The 15,910-nt window shown below is 39.0% G+C and overlaps 1 protein-coding gene across 2 annotated transcripts in view; it reads left to right on the forward strand.

The window, feature by feature from the left end:
* Positions 1–2,940: 2,940 nt before the first annotated feature.
* Positions 2,941–15,910, forward strand: part of atp6v0a1b (ATPase H+ transporting V0 subunit a1b) — a 36,640-nt gene continuing 23,670 nt past the window's right edge. For both annotated transcript variants that reach the window (XM_062986030.1, XM_062986031.1), the window contains exons 1-10: positions 2,941–2,989; positions 7,805–7,946; positions 8,416–8,494; positions 8,626–8,723; positions 9,372–9,500; positions 9,621–9,703; positions 9,823–9,949; positions 10,188–10,270; positions 12,378–12,471; positions 13,175–13,387. In XM_062986030.1, coding sequence (XP_062842100.1) covers positions 7,830–7,946; positions 8,416–8,494; positions 8,626–8,723; positions 9,372–9,500; positions 9,621–9,703; positions 9,823–9,949; positions 10,188–10,270; positions 12,378–12,471; positions 13,175–13,387 — 1,023 coding nt within the window. In that variant the 5' untranslated portion in view covers positions 2,941–2,989; positions 7,805–7,829. The remainder of the gene's footprint in view (positions 2,990–7,804; positions 7,947–8,415; positions 8,495–8,625; positions 8,724–9,371; positions 9,501–9,620; positions 9,704–9,822; positions 9,950–10,187; positions 10,271–12,377; positions 12,472–13,174; positions 13,388–15,910) is intronic.

Here is a 15,910-nt window from a genome sequence, read left to right on the forward strand (position 1 = left end):
AGAAATCTGTTCTCTAGAATGTTTTTGGAAGAAATAGATGGGGCTGTGTCAGTGTGTGACAGTCAAATGTGTCATTACACTTCTGTGATGGCAGCATTATTAGATTAGAAATGTCTTTTGTATTTATTTTAGGCTTTTTAATATTTATTGTACTGTTGTATATCTGCACTGAGTACTGTATTGTCTTGCACTTTGTTCTATGTTGCACCCTGGTTTCAATATGTACTTGTATATAGCTGAAATGACAATAAAGCCTCTCCTGACTTGACTATTGCAGAAAAGTACTTTAAGATCTTAGAGCAACATGTGCTGCCTTCAAGACATCCATGCATTTTTCAACAAGACAATACAAAACCACATGCTGCACACATTACAAAGGCATGGCTGTGGAAGAAGAGGGTACGGGTACTGGACTGGCCTGCCTGCAGTACTGATCTGTCCCCAATAGAGAATGTGTGGAGATTTTTGAAACAAAAAATGCGACAACGATGACCCCGTACTGTTGTACATTTTAAGACGTGTTTGCAGGAAGAATGGGACAAAATAAAAGCTGAAACCCTGAAAAGTCTTTAAAGTGTGGTGAAAAAGAATGGCAACATTACAAAGTGGTAAATGCTTTTCAGTCCCAACTTTTTGGAATGTGTTGCAGGCCTGAAATGCAGGAATGGATGTTTATTAATAAATGAAATAAAGTTGACCAAACAAAACATGAAATATCTCAGGTTCATCCTGTCTGCAATGAAATAATAGTCAAGGTAAATGTTACTATTTGCATTTTCCATGCTGTCCCAACTTTTTCTGATTTGGGGTTGTATAAAAAGCATGAAATTAATCTCTCCTACTCTTCGGAATAAAAGGTTGGTGAGCCGTACATTGTTTTTTGTTTTGGCATGTTGACAGCATGAACAGTTATTAAAACGTAATAATTAACTAGCATTTCAGGGCTGAATTTTTGCATAAAAAGTGGAGGGTGACCTCACAGACAGTGGTGGCTTTAAACCAGCAAAGTACCAGTCATTTTGTTTGATGTTTGTAAGCCAATGACAGGCAAATTAATTATGATCATTACAAGCATCCGGTCAGCTGCCAAATGAGGACAAATATGTGTGCGTCCAGCCATTGTTCTGGACTGCAGACAGGCAGATGAAAAAACACCCTACCTGGCAACCTGTCCAGGGTGTTTCCTACCTTTCACCCAGTGATTTGTACCCACTGCGACTCTGAATAGCATAAGGTAGTGGTAAAACAGACAAAAAATGAGTTGCTTAGCTCAAATTTTTGTACAATCCCAAATCAGAAAAAGTTGGGATAGTATGTAAAATGCAAATAATAAAAAAACACAGAGTTTCTTACATTTACTTTGACTTTTATTTTATTGCAAACAGGATGAACCTGAGATATTTCATGTTTTATCTGCTCAACTTCATTTAATTTATTAATAAACATCCAATCCTGCAACACATTCCAAAAAAAGTTGGGACGGTAAAGCATTTACCACTTTGTAATATTGCCGTTCCTTTTCACCACACTTAAAATACGTTTTGGCACAGAGGAGACCAAGTGATTTAGTGTTTCAGCTTTTATTTTGTCTCATTCTTCCTGCAAACACGTCTTAAGATGTGCAACAGTACGAGGTCATCCTTGTCGCATTTGTCCTTTCAAAATTCTCTATTGGGGACAGGTTAGGACTGCAGGCAGGCCAGTTCAGTACCTGTACCCTCTTCCTCTGCAGCCATGCCTTTGTAATGTGTGCAGTATGTGATTTTGCATCGTCTTGTTGAAAAATGCATGGACGTCCCTGGAAAAGATGACGTCTTGAAGGCAGCACATGTTGCTCTAAGATCTCAATGTACTTTTCTGCATTAATGCTGCCATCACAGAAGTGTAAATGACCTGTGCCAAGGGCACTGACACAGCCCCATACCATGACAGACCCTGGCTTTTGGACTTGTTGCTGATAACAGTCTGGATAGTTCTTTTTATCTTTGGTCTGAAGCACAGGGCGTCCATTTTTTCCAAAAAAAACTTGGAATCCTGATTCATCTGACCACAATACACGTTTCCACTGTATTCTTAGATGCCTCAGAGCCCAGAGAAGTTGACACCGCTTCTGGACACGGTTAACATAAAGCTTCTTTTTTGCACAGTAAAGTTTTAAGTGGCATTTGTGCATGTAACTCTGTATTGTAGTGCTCGACAAAGGTTTACCAAAGTAATCCCTCACCCATGTGGTTATATCAGCTATTGTTGAGTGGCGGTTCTTGATGCAGTGCCGTCTGACTGATCGAAGATCACGGGCGTTCAGCTTAAGCTTGCACCCTTGGCCTTTATGCCCTGAAATCCCTCCCGATTCCTTGAATCGTTTAATGATATTATGCACTGTAGAGGGAGAAATATGCAAATTTTTTCCGATCTTTTTTTGAGGTTCATTGTTTTTAAACATTTCAATCATTTTCTCTCACATTTGTTGACAAACTGGAGATCCTCTGATCATCTTTGCTCATCAAGGACTCAGCCTTTCCTGAATGCTGCTTTTGTACCAAACCATGATTACAATCACCTGTTTGGAATCACATCATTATCTAGTTTTTTCACCTCATTACTAGCACACTAGAACACTGCATTTATTTTATTTCATTTGCAGTGTCCATACTATCCCAACTTTTTTTTTATTTGGGGTTGTAAACTGCAGGTTTTACAGTAACGACACAGGGAGAAGGGAGTGGTTGTTGCTATGGAGTTTTAGTTGGGTCATAAACTGCAGCTCTAAATATAGGGTAACTGTCCAAAAATTTATATAACCCATGAATTAAAAGCATATAACGAAGGAATAACACTATACAAACATACCCAGCTATTTCACGCAGGAAAATGTGATCACGTGATTAATCCTCGCCAAATCTGTGACGTCACTGCCATCTGTTCACTGAGGAGAAGGGGCCGCTGTGTAGGAGCAGCCGTTCAGTACAGAGAGCATCCTTGTACTAAGGTAAGATATTTTGGGGGGAAATATAAATATATACATATTTAGTCAAAGTGGTGACAAATATATGTATTTTGATAAATGTTTTGGCTATTTCGGTTATTATTATTTTCAGTCCTCTGTGGTCTTTATGCAGCATCTTTCTGAGCATCCATTTTTACCTGAGGTAACTGCTACGCTGTAAAAGCTGTTCGTTTATTACATATAAATAAACAAACGGTCGTCGACCAGGTTAATTTTACCTGACAAACCGACTAGTAGCCTATATTAAGGGTAATATAGTCAACCGTCCGCATAGTCATTTTCATTATCGGTTAAATTAATTACACAGGAATGATACATCCATAACATCAATAATAATATATTATATTATATTATAAAGTATATATATAAATATATAACGATAATATTTAGTATTTCATATTAATTTCCATCATTTTCGAGTCGTCTCGCGCTTTAGCCGAAGCTGCTAATGACGCGTCCTTGATGCCTGAAGGACGACGAGGGATGCTGCGGCTGTCGACCGACTGTAAATATCAATATAAAACAACCAACGTTAAACAGCTTTTTAATGTTTTAATGTTTTTTTATTCGACGTCTGAGTGTTGGTATTTTATAATACATCGTTTTAATGTCATATTTAGTGGAATTATTAGACTTTCGATAGATGTACGTGAGAAAGACAGAGGACCCTGACAATTCGTCACTGACAGGCCACAAGCTTTAGCTTTAGCATTTCCATTTTCTATTTTTATTATTTTTTGGTCGTAATTTGTGGACCAAAACACTATGACAATAAGGAAACAATATCAATATTGAACATGTTGAAATAAAACGTTATGTTGGAAATATTCAACCCATCTCACTTTATAAGGTATTATGGTGTTGTGTATGGGCAGGGCAGGTTTAGTTGTATAACACCATTCATACACAGTGGCAATTCAAAGCAGAGATGTTCACAAGTCACACAATACTTGTCCAAGTCGAGTCACGCGTCTTTAGGCTAGAGTCCGAGTCGAGTCACGAGTCTTTAGGCTAGAGTCCGAGTCGAGTCACGAGTCTTTAGGCTAGAGTCCGAGTCGAGTCACGAGTCTTTAGGCTAAAGTCCGAGTCGAGTCACGAGTCTTTAGGCTAGAGTCCGAGTCGAGTCACGAGTCTTTAGGCTAGAGTCCGAGTCGAGTCACGAGTCTTTAGGCTAGAGTCCGAGTCGAGTCACGAGTCTTTAGGCTAGAGTCCGAGTCGAGTCACGAGTCTTTTTAGGCTAGAGTCCGAGTCGAGTCACGAGTTTTGTTAGGCTAGAGTCCGAGTCGAGTCACGAGTCTTTAGGCTAGAGTCCGAGTCGAGTCACGATTCTTTATGCTAGAGTCCGAGTCGAGTCACGAGTCTTTAGGCTAGAGTCCGAGTCGAGTCACGATTCTTTATGCTAGAGTCCGAGTCGAGTCACGATTCTTTATGCTAGAGTCCGAGTCGAGTCACGAGTCTTTAGGCTAGAGTCCGAGTACAGTCATGAGTCTTTAGGCTAGAGTCCGAGTACAGTCATGAGTCTTTAGGCTAGAGTCCGAGTCGAGTCACGAGTCTTTAGGCTAGAGTCCGAGTCAAGTCGAGTCAATATAATATACATAAAATATATATTGGAAATGTAGCATAGACATAAACAAATAATATGTAAGTTCAGATAAAAATATCAACAGATTAGCAACTGTATTTTGCCATTTTACTTAGTGCCTTTACTTTCCTAGGTACCAGTTAAAAGCTTAAACTGACGTTTTGTTTTCATTGTAAATTACGGCACAGCGGCCAAAATCCCAAACACAGCAAAAAAATCCATAATACTGCTTACCTTATGTTGTTCCAGATGCTATTAAATGTATAAGCGTGTGTCCCATTAGGAATAGAATCTGTTATTTTGTGAATGTGCTTATAATTAAAAACCTCCAAACTTTTCCTGGTTGTGAAGTAAAACACGAACTCGTTAGAAAGGCAATCAAGCGTTTCATTGACGATCATCTGTGTGACGCTGCAAACTAAATACATGCAAATAACAGCATTTCTTACAAAAATCAGAAGGTCTGATTGGTTCAGAAAGTGGTTCTTACAATCATTAGCGCCAATTCTATAGGAGCGTTCCATTCATATTATCTGTTACTGTGAAGTGCACTACGTAGGGTATTCCACCATTTAAAGTAGTGAGCCGGAAGCTGGCTGGAACATTTACCCATTGCGTGCGTTACGGGTTAAAATGGCCGGAGCGTTATTAGAGAGCAGAAAATGACACGATCAGAAAAACATTAAAATGGTAAAGCTTATGGGACAGTGGTAGCCTAGTGAAAGGTTAACTGAAAGGTTGAGATTTCGAATCCCAGCTCTGCTATAAAGCCACTGTTGGGCCCTTAAGCAAGGCCCTTAACCCTCTCTGCTTCAGGGGTGCCGTACAATAGCTGACCCCGTGCTCTTACCCCACACTCTGACCCCAGCTTCCAAACGAGCTGGGATATGCGAAGGAACAATTTTGTTGTACTGTACATCTGTATATGTATATACGACAAATAAAGGCATTCTTATGGTGGGTTGCTTAGGGTGGCTTGATGGATAGCACTGTTGCCTCGCAGCAGTTGGGACAGTGGTAGCCTAGTGGGTAGAGCTTTGGGCTATCAACCGGAAGATTGGGGGTTCAAATCCAGGCTCTGCTATGCAGCCACTGTTGGGTCCTTGAGCAAGGCCCTTAACCCTGTCTGCTCCACGGGCGCCGTAAGGTGGCTGACCCTGCGCTCTGACCCCAGCTTCCAAACAAGCTGGGATATGCGAAGAAAGAATTTCATTGTACTGTACAACTGTATATGTATATGTGACAAACAAAGTATATCTTCTTCTTCTTCTTCTTCTTCATAAAGGTCCTGGGTCTGTTTTTAGGTGGAGCAGTCCAGGTCCTTTTTGTGTTTTGAGTTTGAATGTTCTCCCTGTGTCTGCATAGGTGCTCTGGTTTTCCCCCCCACAGTCCAAAGACATGCAGTCAGGTCAATTGAAGATAATAAATTCTCCCTAGGCATAGATTTGTGACCTGTCTGGGTTGTTGTTTTTTTGCCTTTCACCCAGTGAATCAGACAGACTGATATCTAGCACCATAGAAAGGCTTCAGGAAAAAGGGTTTACACAAAGTCAAAGTGTGTTTCAAAGAGGAAATACAATAAATGAAATAAATGTGTGAGTTTGCATGTTCTCCCTGTGTCTGTGTGGGGTTCCTTTGAAAGCTCTGGTTTCCTCCCACAGTCCAAAGACATGTAGTCAGTGTATTGCCCTTGGTGGCAGGGGTACGGGTGAGTAGTTTGTCCTGTGATGGACTGGCAACATGTCTGAGGTGTTTTGCCCAGTGAATCGGACCCATTACCTCCTGTGGTTTGTTTCAGAGGCTTAGCAATGGGTCTGTTACTCCTTCCAGACTGATAGATTTCAGTCATTTTATTTCACACCTGTATTTAAATCTATTTAGAATGTGGCATTGTGAGCTACTTTTTGAGATTTTCTAGTCTGTTTCACATGGCCAGACAGGTTCTGTTCAAGTGATGTTTAGATTAAACAGGGCTGGCAGTAATCATGCCTGGTTGTGGCTAGTAAAATTGAAATCAGTTGTTAATTGAACTTGATTAAGTGGTTTATTTGGAAGCCAAGAGGCAATAACATTTTCAGATGAGGCCAAATAGGGCTGAACAGCATTGCTTTTAATAAAACTTAATATTTAATATTATTTAGAAAATGAGGTTACAGTAATGTATACAAATTTTGACTTAAACATGTGGTCCTTCATTCCTTACCTTGACAAGCTCATGCCTGCCCTGCCTTTGATACTTAGGGTGTGTTCGAAAACCTAGTGAGCTGCCTTGCTGTCTTAATGCCTACATAGGCAGCTGCCTAACTAGAGAGGATTCTAAGTCTTTGACTTATAAGGCAGGTTATACTTAGACAGCGATTCCATCAGTTTTTGCTAACAAAGCTAACACAGTTAGCCTTATGCCATTTAAACCAATGGGATGGGGTGGCACAACGCCCTTGCATGTCAACTAACATCTCCTTCATGTACTGAAAACGATTAAATTAGCTGACAAGCCCGAATTTGCAAATAAATGACACTTGTGCAAGTTAATACAAATTAAAAATCAATAATAATTTATTTACGTTTGCAAATAACGTTTGAAAAGTTGTGTCGCATTAAATGCTGGGATTGCTTTCACCGCTAAGGCAGCATCGGATTGCTTACTTGTTCTTGAGTCAAAATAGCATTGAAATTTTAAGATACCTTACTAGTGAGCATATTAAGGCATCTAGGATTTCGAGAGCTCACTAGGTTTTCGAACACACCCTTAGTTTACAGAATGCAAAATGATTGATTCTTATTTGTGTGGTGGAGAGCAAAAGGTTTAAAGTAGGAGTGGTTCACTGATTGCAGTGAATTTTTGAGCTGGATATTGTTAAAATTGTATTAAACAATTTACAGAACCTTGTGATATTGTGTAAAATCATAAAAATTTGGTGGACGTTTTTTCTTTAGTAATTGTTAGTAATTCTTTAATAGCACTTTACACTATTTATGGTTACAGTGAGTTTGTAGCCTATCCAGGAACCACTGGGTGACTGGACTGATTGACAATCCATAGCAGTGTATCATGCACTCACTTAATTAACTTACACCCAGGGGCAATTTAAAGTAGCCAGCCCACCTACCAAGTTTTTGCAAGAGGTTAAACCCCAGTGTGTAAAGTAAATGTTTTTTTCAGTTTTTTATATGATGTTGGAACACTTTCAAAGTTGCCTTTTTTCTGTGGTTAGATAAGCCTGTGTGCAGTGGATCATCATGGGTGAGCTGTTCCGAAGTGAGGAGATGACTCTGGCCCAGCTGTTCCTGCAGTCTGAGGCCGCATACTGCTGCGTCAGTGAACTGGGGGAGCTGGGAATGGTACAGTTCAGAGATGTGAGTATACAAATGAGTTAATAGTAAAATTAGTGCATTATAGCTTTGTATTAGGTGCAGTTTTTTTTTAAGAAATTGGTTTTATTTATAGACATGGTAAAGAACCAATTTTAATTAATGAGTAAAACTTATTTAAAAGATTACCTTGCAAGACTGACTGTTGATCAATCTAATGAAATTAGATTTCTATTTTAATATGTGATCTTTCTAAGACAACAATGCTTCCTAAGGGTCACCAACTGGTTTAAATAGTATTAAAACTGGCTGTCATAGACACCAGCTCATAACTGTTGATCAATTATAGGAAATTTTGGACTATTGTCTTTAACAGTGTTTATGTGTTAGACAGCTATTATATTTTGTGGGTCAGCAGCAGTACACAAAGTATTAGAAATATCAATATAGTGATTGCATAATAGGCAATAAAAGATTAAGGAACTATACATCTCATTATTCTGTTTTGCTATAGCTCAACCCTGATGTGAACGTGTTCCAGAGGAAGTTTGTGAATGAAGTTAGGCGCTGTGAGGAGATGGACAGAAAGCTACGTGAGTCAATACAGATAATGATTTTTATGGATGTTTTAAAACAAGACCCATAAATACATGTGGTCATGTTTAGGTTCTTATTTTAGGTTGTTGAAATGAGCCACAGACCCAATTAATGTCGTTCTCTGCAGGGTTTGTGGAGAAAGAGATTAAAAAAGCCAACATCCCTACAGTAAACACAGGCGAAAACCCAGAAGTCCCATTTCCACGAGACATGATTGACCTTGAGGTACGTTTATTGTCTTTCCCTATTATTTAAGTAGTTCTGATGTTATAATTAAAGCATTATTGTGGTTATTACTTTTTACATTCTATAAACTTTTTAGTGTAGTCAATTTTCTTCCACTGCTAGGGGATCCCCAATTTTTTGCAGTTGAGGAGGGTATATGGAACCCTTTCCACCCATGCAGTCTGCACAGGCGCCTCTATCCGCCAATCAGGGTTTTTACACAGCATCTAAAGACCTCGCCCACATATTTTGGTCATCCCTTCCTGCAGGCACTGCCATTTATGCCCGCTAGATGGCACCTAGTTCAGAATCTTTGTGCTGGTGTGCTAGCGAAATATCCCGCTGTGCCACCTGGGCGCCTAAACTTACACTTTGAAAACCTTTGGACAGGATGTGAACTGCTAATGAAACACGAGTGCTATGCAATTTGAGGCCTTGCTGTTCTATTTTACATTCCATAATGTACCACGTGTTTCTAATAAAAGACATGTCTGGACTGCAGGCAGGCCAGTCTAGCATTACCCTTTAGATTACATTAGACAGCCATGCTGTTGTAAAATATGCAGATTGTCAAAGAAGTCAAAGTATTTTATATACTACACACATTTTCTGTAATCGAGGTTTGTATAATAAACATTGCTTTCTCAGGCAACCTTTGAGAAGCTGGAAAATGAACTTAAGGAGATCAACACCAACCAAGAAGCCCTGAAGAAGAACTTTTTGGAGCTGACTGAGCTCAAGCACATTCTAAGACGAACCCAGCAGTTCTTTGATGAGGTCAGGTCATCCTCACTGAACAAAGGACAGCAGTTTATTGTATCATATAGAAGAAGGTTGTATTGCAATATTGTATTAAAATACAATAATTGTTTATATATATTTTAATATTATTAATAGATGGAGGACCCCAACCTGCTGGAGGAGTCTTCATCTTTGTTGGACCCCAATGAAGCTGGAAGAGGAGCCCCACTGCGGCTTGGGTTAGTATGCTGTAATGAGTTGTGATCAGGGTCCCAGAAATCAGTTTCATTCATTTAATTTGTCTGACTATAGTAGGTCAGCAATTTAACTAATATACTGGACTGCTGATTGGCTGCAGGTTTGTTGCTGGTGTAATAAACAGGGAGCGGCTCCCCACCTTTGAGCGGATGCTGTGGAGGGTTTGTCGTGGCAATGTGTTTTTAAGGCAGGCTGAGATTGAGGACCCCTTGGAGGACCCAACATCTGTAAGAGCCATTTGTCTTATTATTAGCAAGGACTAATTTTTTCATGCATTTTATTTATTTGTCTCACAATAATGTCAACAAATGTTTAATTTATTATTGTGCATTTACAGTGTGCATGCAATTAGTAACATCTAATGTGCATTGTTGGGTCGTATTGGCCCTTGCATTATACTGTAATACTGTTATATTTATATGTGAATGTAAATCTCGGTGTTAATATTTTTATTACTTATTACAGGGAGACCAAGTTCATAAGTCAGTGTTCATCATCTTTTTCCAAGGAGATCAGCTAAAAAACAGAGTGAAGAAGATCTGTGAGGGGTAGGTGATTCATTAGTAAATTTTATCTGACCACTGACATTATTCTGTATATATTTTTACATTGGGAAGAAATATTGTTATATAGGGAATAAAATACCCTTAGTGAAGGTTGGGTACTAAATTAACAACTTAACCAAATGTAATAAATAATTCAGATAATTTAGATTTTTTGATAATTTTGATATTTTCACATTGCAAACTTTATGATAAAGGCCAAGCTGTGACATTAAATTTTCTACAGGACCACTATGTCACAATCTAAGGAAATTTTAGAAGAGCTCAGAATTGTTTACAAATATATCTGCTTAAGACTAAGACAATGTACAACTCCAAATCAGAAAAAGTTGGGACAGTATGGAAAATGCAAATAAAATAAAAATACAGTGTTTCTTACATTTACTTTGATTGCAGACAGTTTGAACCCAAGATATTTCATGTTTTGTCTGCTTAACTTAATTTCATTTGTTAATAAACATCAATTCCTGCATTTCAGGCCTGCAACACATTTTAATATTTAAAAGTTGGGATGGAGGCAATTTAGGGCTAGTAATGGGGTGAAAAAAACAAATAATGATGTGATTCCAAACAGGTGATGTCAACAGGTGATTGTAATCATGGTTTGGTACAAAAGCAGCATCCAGGAAAGGCTGAGTCTTTGATGAGCAATGATGATCAGAGGATCTCCAGTTTGGCAACAAATGTGTGAGAAAATGATTGAAATGTTAAAAAACAATGAACCTCAAAGAAAGCTTGGGAGGGATTTGCATATTTCTCCCTCTACAGTGCATAATATCATTACATGATTCAAGGAATTAGGAGGAATTTCAGTGTGTAAAGGTCAAGGGTGCAAACTTAAGCTGAACGTCCGTGATCTTTAGTCCCTCAGACGGCACTGCTTCAAGAACCACCACTCAACAATATATAACTACATGGTTACAACTTTACTGTGCAAAAAAAAGGCTATGTTAACCATGTCCAGAAGCGGTGTCAAATTCTCTGGGCTCAGAGGCTTCTAGGATGGACCATCACACAGTGGAAACGTGAATTGTGGTCAGATGAATCAGCATTCCTGGTCTTTTTTTTGGGAAAAAATAAACGACGTGTGCTCTGGACCAAAAACGAAAAGCACCATCCAGACTGTTATCAGCAACAAGTCCAAAAGTCAGGGTCTGTCATGGTATGGGGCTGTGTCAGTGCCCTTGGCAAAGGTCATTTACACTTCTGTGATGGCAGCATTAATGCAGAAAAGTACATTGAGATCTTAGAGCAACATGTGCTGCCTTCAAGTCATCTTTTCCAGGGACGTCCATGCATTCTTCACCAAGACAATGCAAAACCACATGCTGCACACATTACAAAGGCATAGCACTAAATCGCTTGGTATCCTCGGTGCCAAAATGTCTTAAGTGTGGTGAAAAGGATTGGCAACATTACAGACTGGTAAATGCTTTGCTGTCCCATCTTTTTTGGAATGTGTTGCAGGCCTGAAATGCAGGAATGGATGTTTATTAATAAATGAAATGAAGTTGAGCAGATAAAACATGAAATATCTCAGGTTCATCCTGTCTGCAATCAAATGAAAGTCAAAGTAAATGTTAGAAACTCTGTGTTTTTATATTATTTGCATTTGCCATGCTGTCCCAACTTTTTCTGATTTGGGGTTGTACAAAACCACAATAAAAGCTATTATCTTAAATTGTAGGGGATTTTGAACAGTAAGACTAGACAAAGATGGAAAAGAAGGAAGCCACTGCTACTAAAGAGAAACTATAGAAAATAGTTTCCCGATTTAGAACTTTCCAATTCCCATGTGCAATTCCTCTCCCACTTGCACCCTCTTAATGTTGGCCAAAAAGAGCCACAGACCACTTGTGAACGGCTGTTTTTTTTTTCACGAGTCAGCAGAGAATTCTTACATCTGTGAGTTACGTTATGCCTTATGTGAAACTCCACTTCTGTTGCTAGTGCCTCAAACAGACAGTAGTGGTTGTATTTTTCCAGCAACAATATCCGACCACTGTGGCTAGCGTAATAGACTGCTGCACTTCCAGAGCACCCCAAGCACTTTCCATATTATATTTATTTATTTAAAAATTTTTAATTACAGGTTCCGTGCATCTCTCTACCCATGTCCTGAAACCCCACAGGAAAGGAAAGAGATGGCAGCTGGTGTCAACACTCGTATTGATGATCTACAGATGGTAAAACTTATTGTTTTTTTATAAAAGAATTTTATAAAGCCTTTCAAAGCAAAAAATGATTGGTACAGGATGTAGTGCTATACAATTGTAAGCAATAAAACCAAGCCTTGTGGTACACCATGCCTTCCTTTAGTTCGTGCCATGAATTCATGCTCATTTCAGTTGAATGTTCAGAATGTACAAGCTGGTAGTGTTCAGTCAGATAAGTTTATAATTAAATAAATGGCATCTCTTTAATGCCAATAAGGTTTTTAATTGGATATATTATGGTTTTAGTAGTAAGATAAGGCCTGTTCAAACAGTGATGCCTGAATACTGATATGGTTTACATATATTGCATAATTTAGTACTCAGGCTAATTGGATTTGGTTGGTTTTCAATTTTTCCAATCATACTGGAATTTGTGTGGGTGGCACAGTGGCTAGGTGGGTAGAACCTGGGTTCGATTCCCAGGTGGAGCAGTCTGGGTCCTTTCTGTGTTAAGTTTGCATGTTCTCCCCACGTGGGTTTCCTCTGGGTACTCCGGTTTCCTCCCACAATCCAAAGTGTGTGTTTTCCCTGTGATGGACTGGCAACCTGTCCAGGGTGTTTCCTACATTTTGCCCAGTGAATTGCACCCACGGTGACCCTGACCAGGATAGAGCGGTGGTAAAACAGACAATGAATGAATTAGTAATAAATTAATGAATTTTTTTAAATGCAGGTGCTAAACCAAACTGAGGATCATCGGCAGAGGGTCCTTCAAGCCGCTGCTAAAACACTGCGTGTTTGGTTTATCAAAGTTAGGAAGATGAAGGCCATCTACCACACTCTGAACCTCTGCAATATCGATGTCACTCAGAAATGTTTAATCGCAGAAGTGTGGTGCCCCATCTCTGATCTGGATTCTATACAGTTTGCTCTGCGAAGAGGCACGGTAAGCAAACCAATACCTTTTGCTGGTATGCATTTAGAACAGATTCCAAGTAGTTTACTGATTTACTCCTATCTACTTTTAGCAAGGACAGTTGTGGCCTAGCGGTTAAGGTACTGGACCAGTAATCCAAAGGTTGCTGGTTCAAGCCCCACCACTTCAGCAAGGCCCTTAACCCTCAGTTGCTTAGACAATATACTGTCACAGTACTGTAAGTCGCTTTGGATAAAAAATGTAAATGTAAAAGTGTCATTGTAATTAGCTACAATTAACGTTAGTCCATAGAAACATTAGATATTCCAAATAAAAGAGTGTTCTCAGAGAAATCAATCACATGAAAGCATAAGCAACCAGCCCCCTAAATAAATAAAGATTTTTTTTTAATGAATGTCTCACGGTGCATGGACATCTCACTGCTTTGCTACACACAGCAGTTACAGATAATTTTAAAAATACTACATAATAAATTGCATAATACACTTAAACCAGAAGAAGAAGCTTATGGACTAGTCAGTGCTGGGTTTGACTTGTTGTCCAATGATGGTTACATTGGATGTAATGACTAAATTAGATGGTTGCAATCTAGCTGGATATACATTCCTAATTTAATAACAGTCTATATAAGGTAGCTGCTTTATTGCTGCAAGCTTAACTTAGCTTGGATTCCTTGGAAATGGCTGCTTAACAGATGTTTCAGCCCATAGCAAACAGACAGTTCTGATTATTCATTATTAAATTTGGTGTCCCTAACTTTAAATCCTGATTGAAATTTGTCTGGTTTTTGTTTTTGCTTATTTTATTAATGCAATTAAGCACTTTTTATCCATTCCAAAGTCAATCACAATGCAGAGTGGCATTGTTTCCTAAACAAATTTAGAGTTAGTTGTATATTTGATTATGTTAATTTTGGGATATATTGTCAAATTTCTTTTGGCATGTTGTACAAAGATATGTAATGTTTTAATTAATTATATATATGTCTTAAAGTACCTGTTAGGTGCCACTGTGGCTCAGTGGGTAGCACTGTCGCCTCACAGCAAGAAGGTCTTGGGTTCCATTACCAGGTGGAGCGGTTCAGGTCCTTTCTGAGTGGAGTTTGCATGTTCTCCTTGTGTCTGTGTGGGTTTCCAAAGACATGCAAGTGAGGTGAATTGGAGATGCAAGATTGTCCATGAATGTGATTGACATAAAACTTTTGAACTGATGAATCTTGTGTAACAAGTAACTAAACGAGTGACCAAACTAAATGAGTAACCATGTAAAACATGACATTAAAGTCCTAATAAATAAAGTATTTTCAAATTTTTCTTGATATAATGCTTTAGCTGCTCATCAGTATGGAATGTTTGTTGTCAAATATTGCACCAGGTGCAAGGAAGGATGTTGGGGGGGGGGGGGGGGGGAACCGAATCCAAAAGTGTGAAGCAATGTAGCAGTGCTGAAGAATTCAAACAAACCTGCATAAACGCACATGGACTGAAATAAATAGTACAAGCAAGAAATAACTTCTTGGCAGCAGCATTACTAAGGAATGATGAACTTTATCCTACCTGCCATTACAGGTGCTAAGTAATTAATCCCTTACTGCCGGCGGCAGTGTAATCAGTAATCTCATGTCCTATCTCCCAATGTAACGCTCCCAATGTAACGCTGCTGTAATAAAGCTTTCAAAAGCAGCTTCACATTAATTTTTTTCAGAATGTTTATGGTACATAACACGTAGGTACAGGCTGTTTAATACAGTGCATTATCAGGACTGCACTGTGCAGGTCTAAATAATCATACTGTCTACATTAAAAATGTAATTAAATACATAAAGACTAACGACAGATTTACAAGACACAACACACAAAAGTCTACATGAATAATTTAGGATGTGGGGGATTAATGGGGGGAGACTGTGTCTAAATTCACAAACCAAATCCTTTACAGTGTGCTCAAAATAGTGGCTTCGCAGTTCTACATTTATTGAGTTGGTCATCTTCTAGACCTTCATAAGTGGTCACAGGACACTGTCTACGAGGCGCTGTTGGCTGGATGTTTTTGGTTGGTGGACTATTCTCAGTCCAGCAGCGACAGTGAGGTGTTTAAAAACTCCAGCAGCGCTGCTGTGTCTGATCCACTCATACCAGCATAACACACACTAACACACCACCACCATGTCAGTGTCACTGCAGTGCTGAGATCGATCCACCACCCAAATAATACCTGCTCTGTGGTGGTCCTGTTGGGGTCCTGACCATTGAAGAACAGCAAGAAAGGGGGCTAACAAAGCATGCAGAGAAACAGATAGACTACAGTCAGTAATTGTAGAACTACAAAGTGCTTCTATATGGTAAGTGGAGCTCATACAATGGTCAGTGAGTGTAGAAACAAGGAGGTGGTTTTAATGTTATGGTTGATCGGTGTAGTTTTCTCTGGATTCACTGAACCTTTTAATAATGTTAAAGACTGTAAAAGGTAAAGTCCTTAATTTTTTTTGTTTTAATGCCAGCTAACCCTAAAAACTTTGGTTTTATAAAATAA

This window comes from Trichomycterus rosablanca, chromosome 23 (assembly GCF_030014385.1).
Source record: "Trichomycterus rosablanca isolate fTriRos1 chromosome 23, fTriRos1.hap1, whole genome shotgun sequence".
Classification (NCBI taxonomy): Eukaryota; Metazoa; Chordata; class Actinopteri; order Siluriformes; family Trichomycteridae; genus Trichomycterus; species Trichomycterus rosablanca.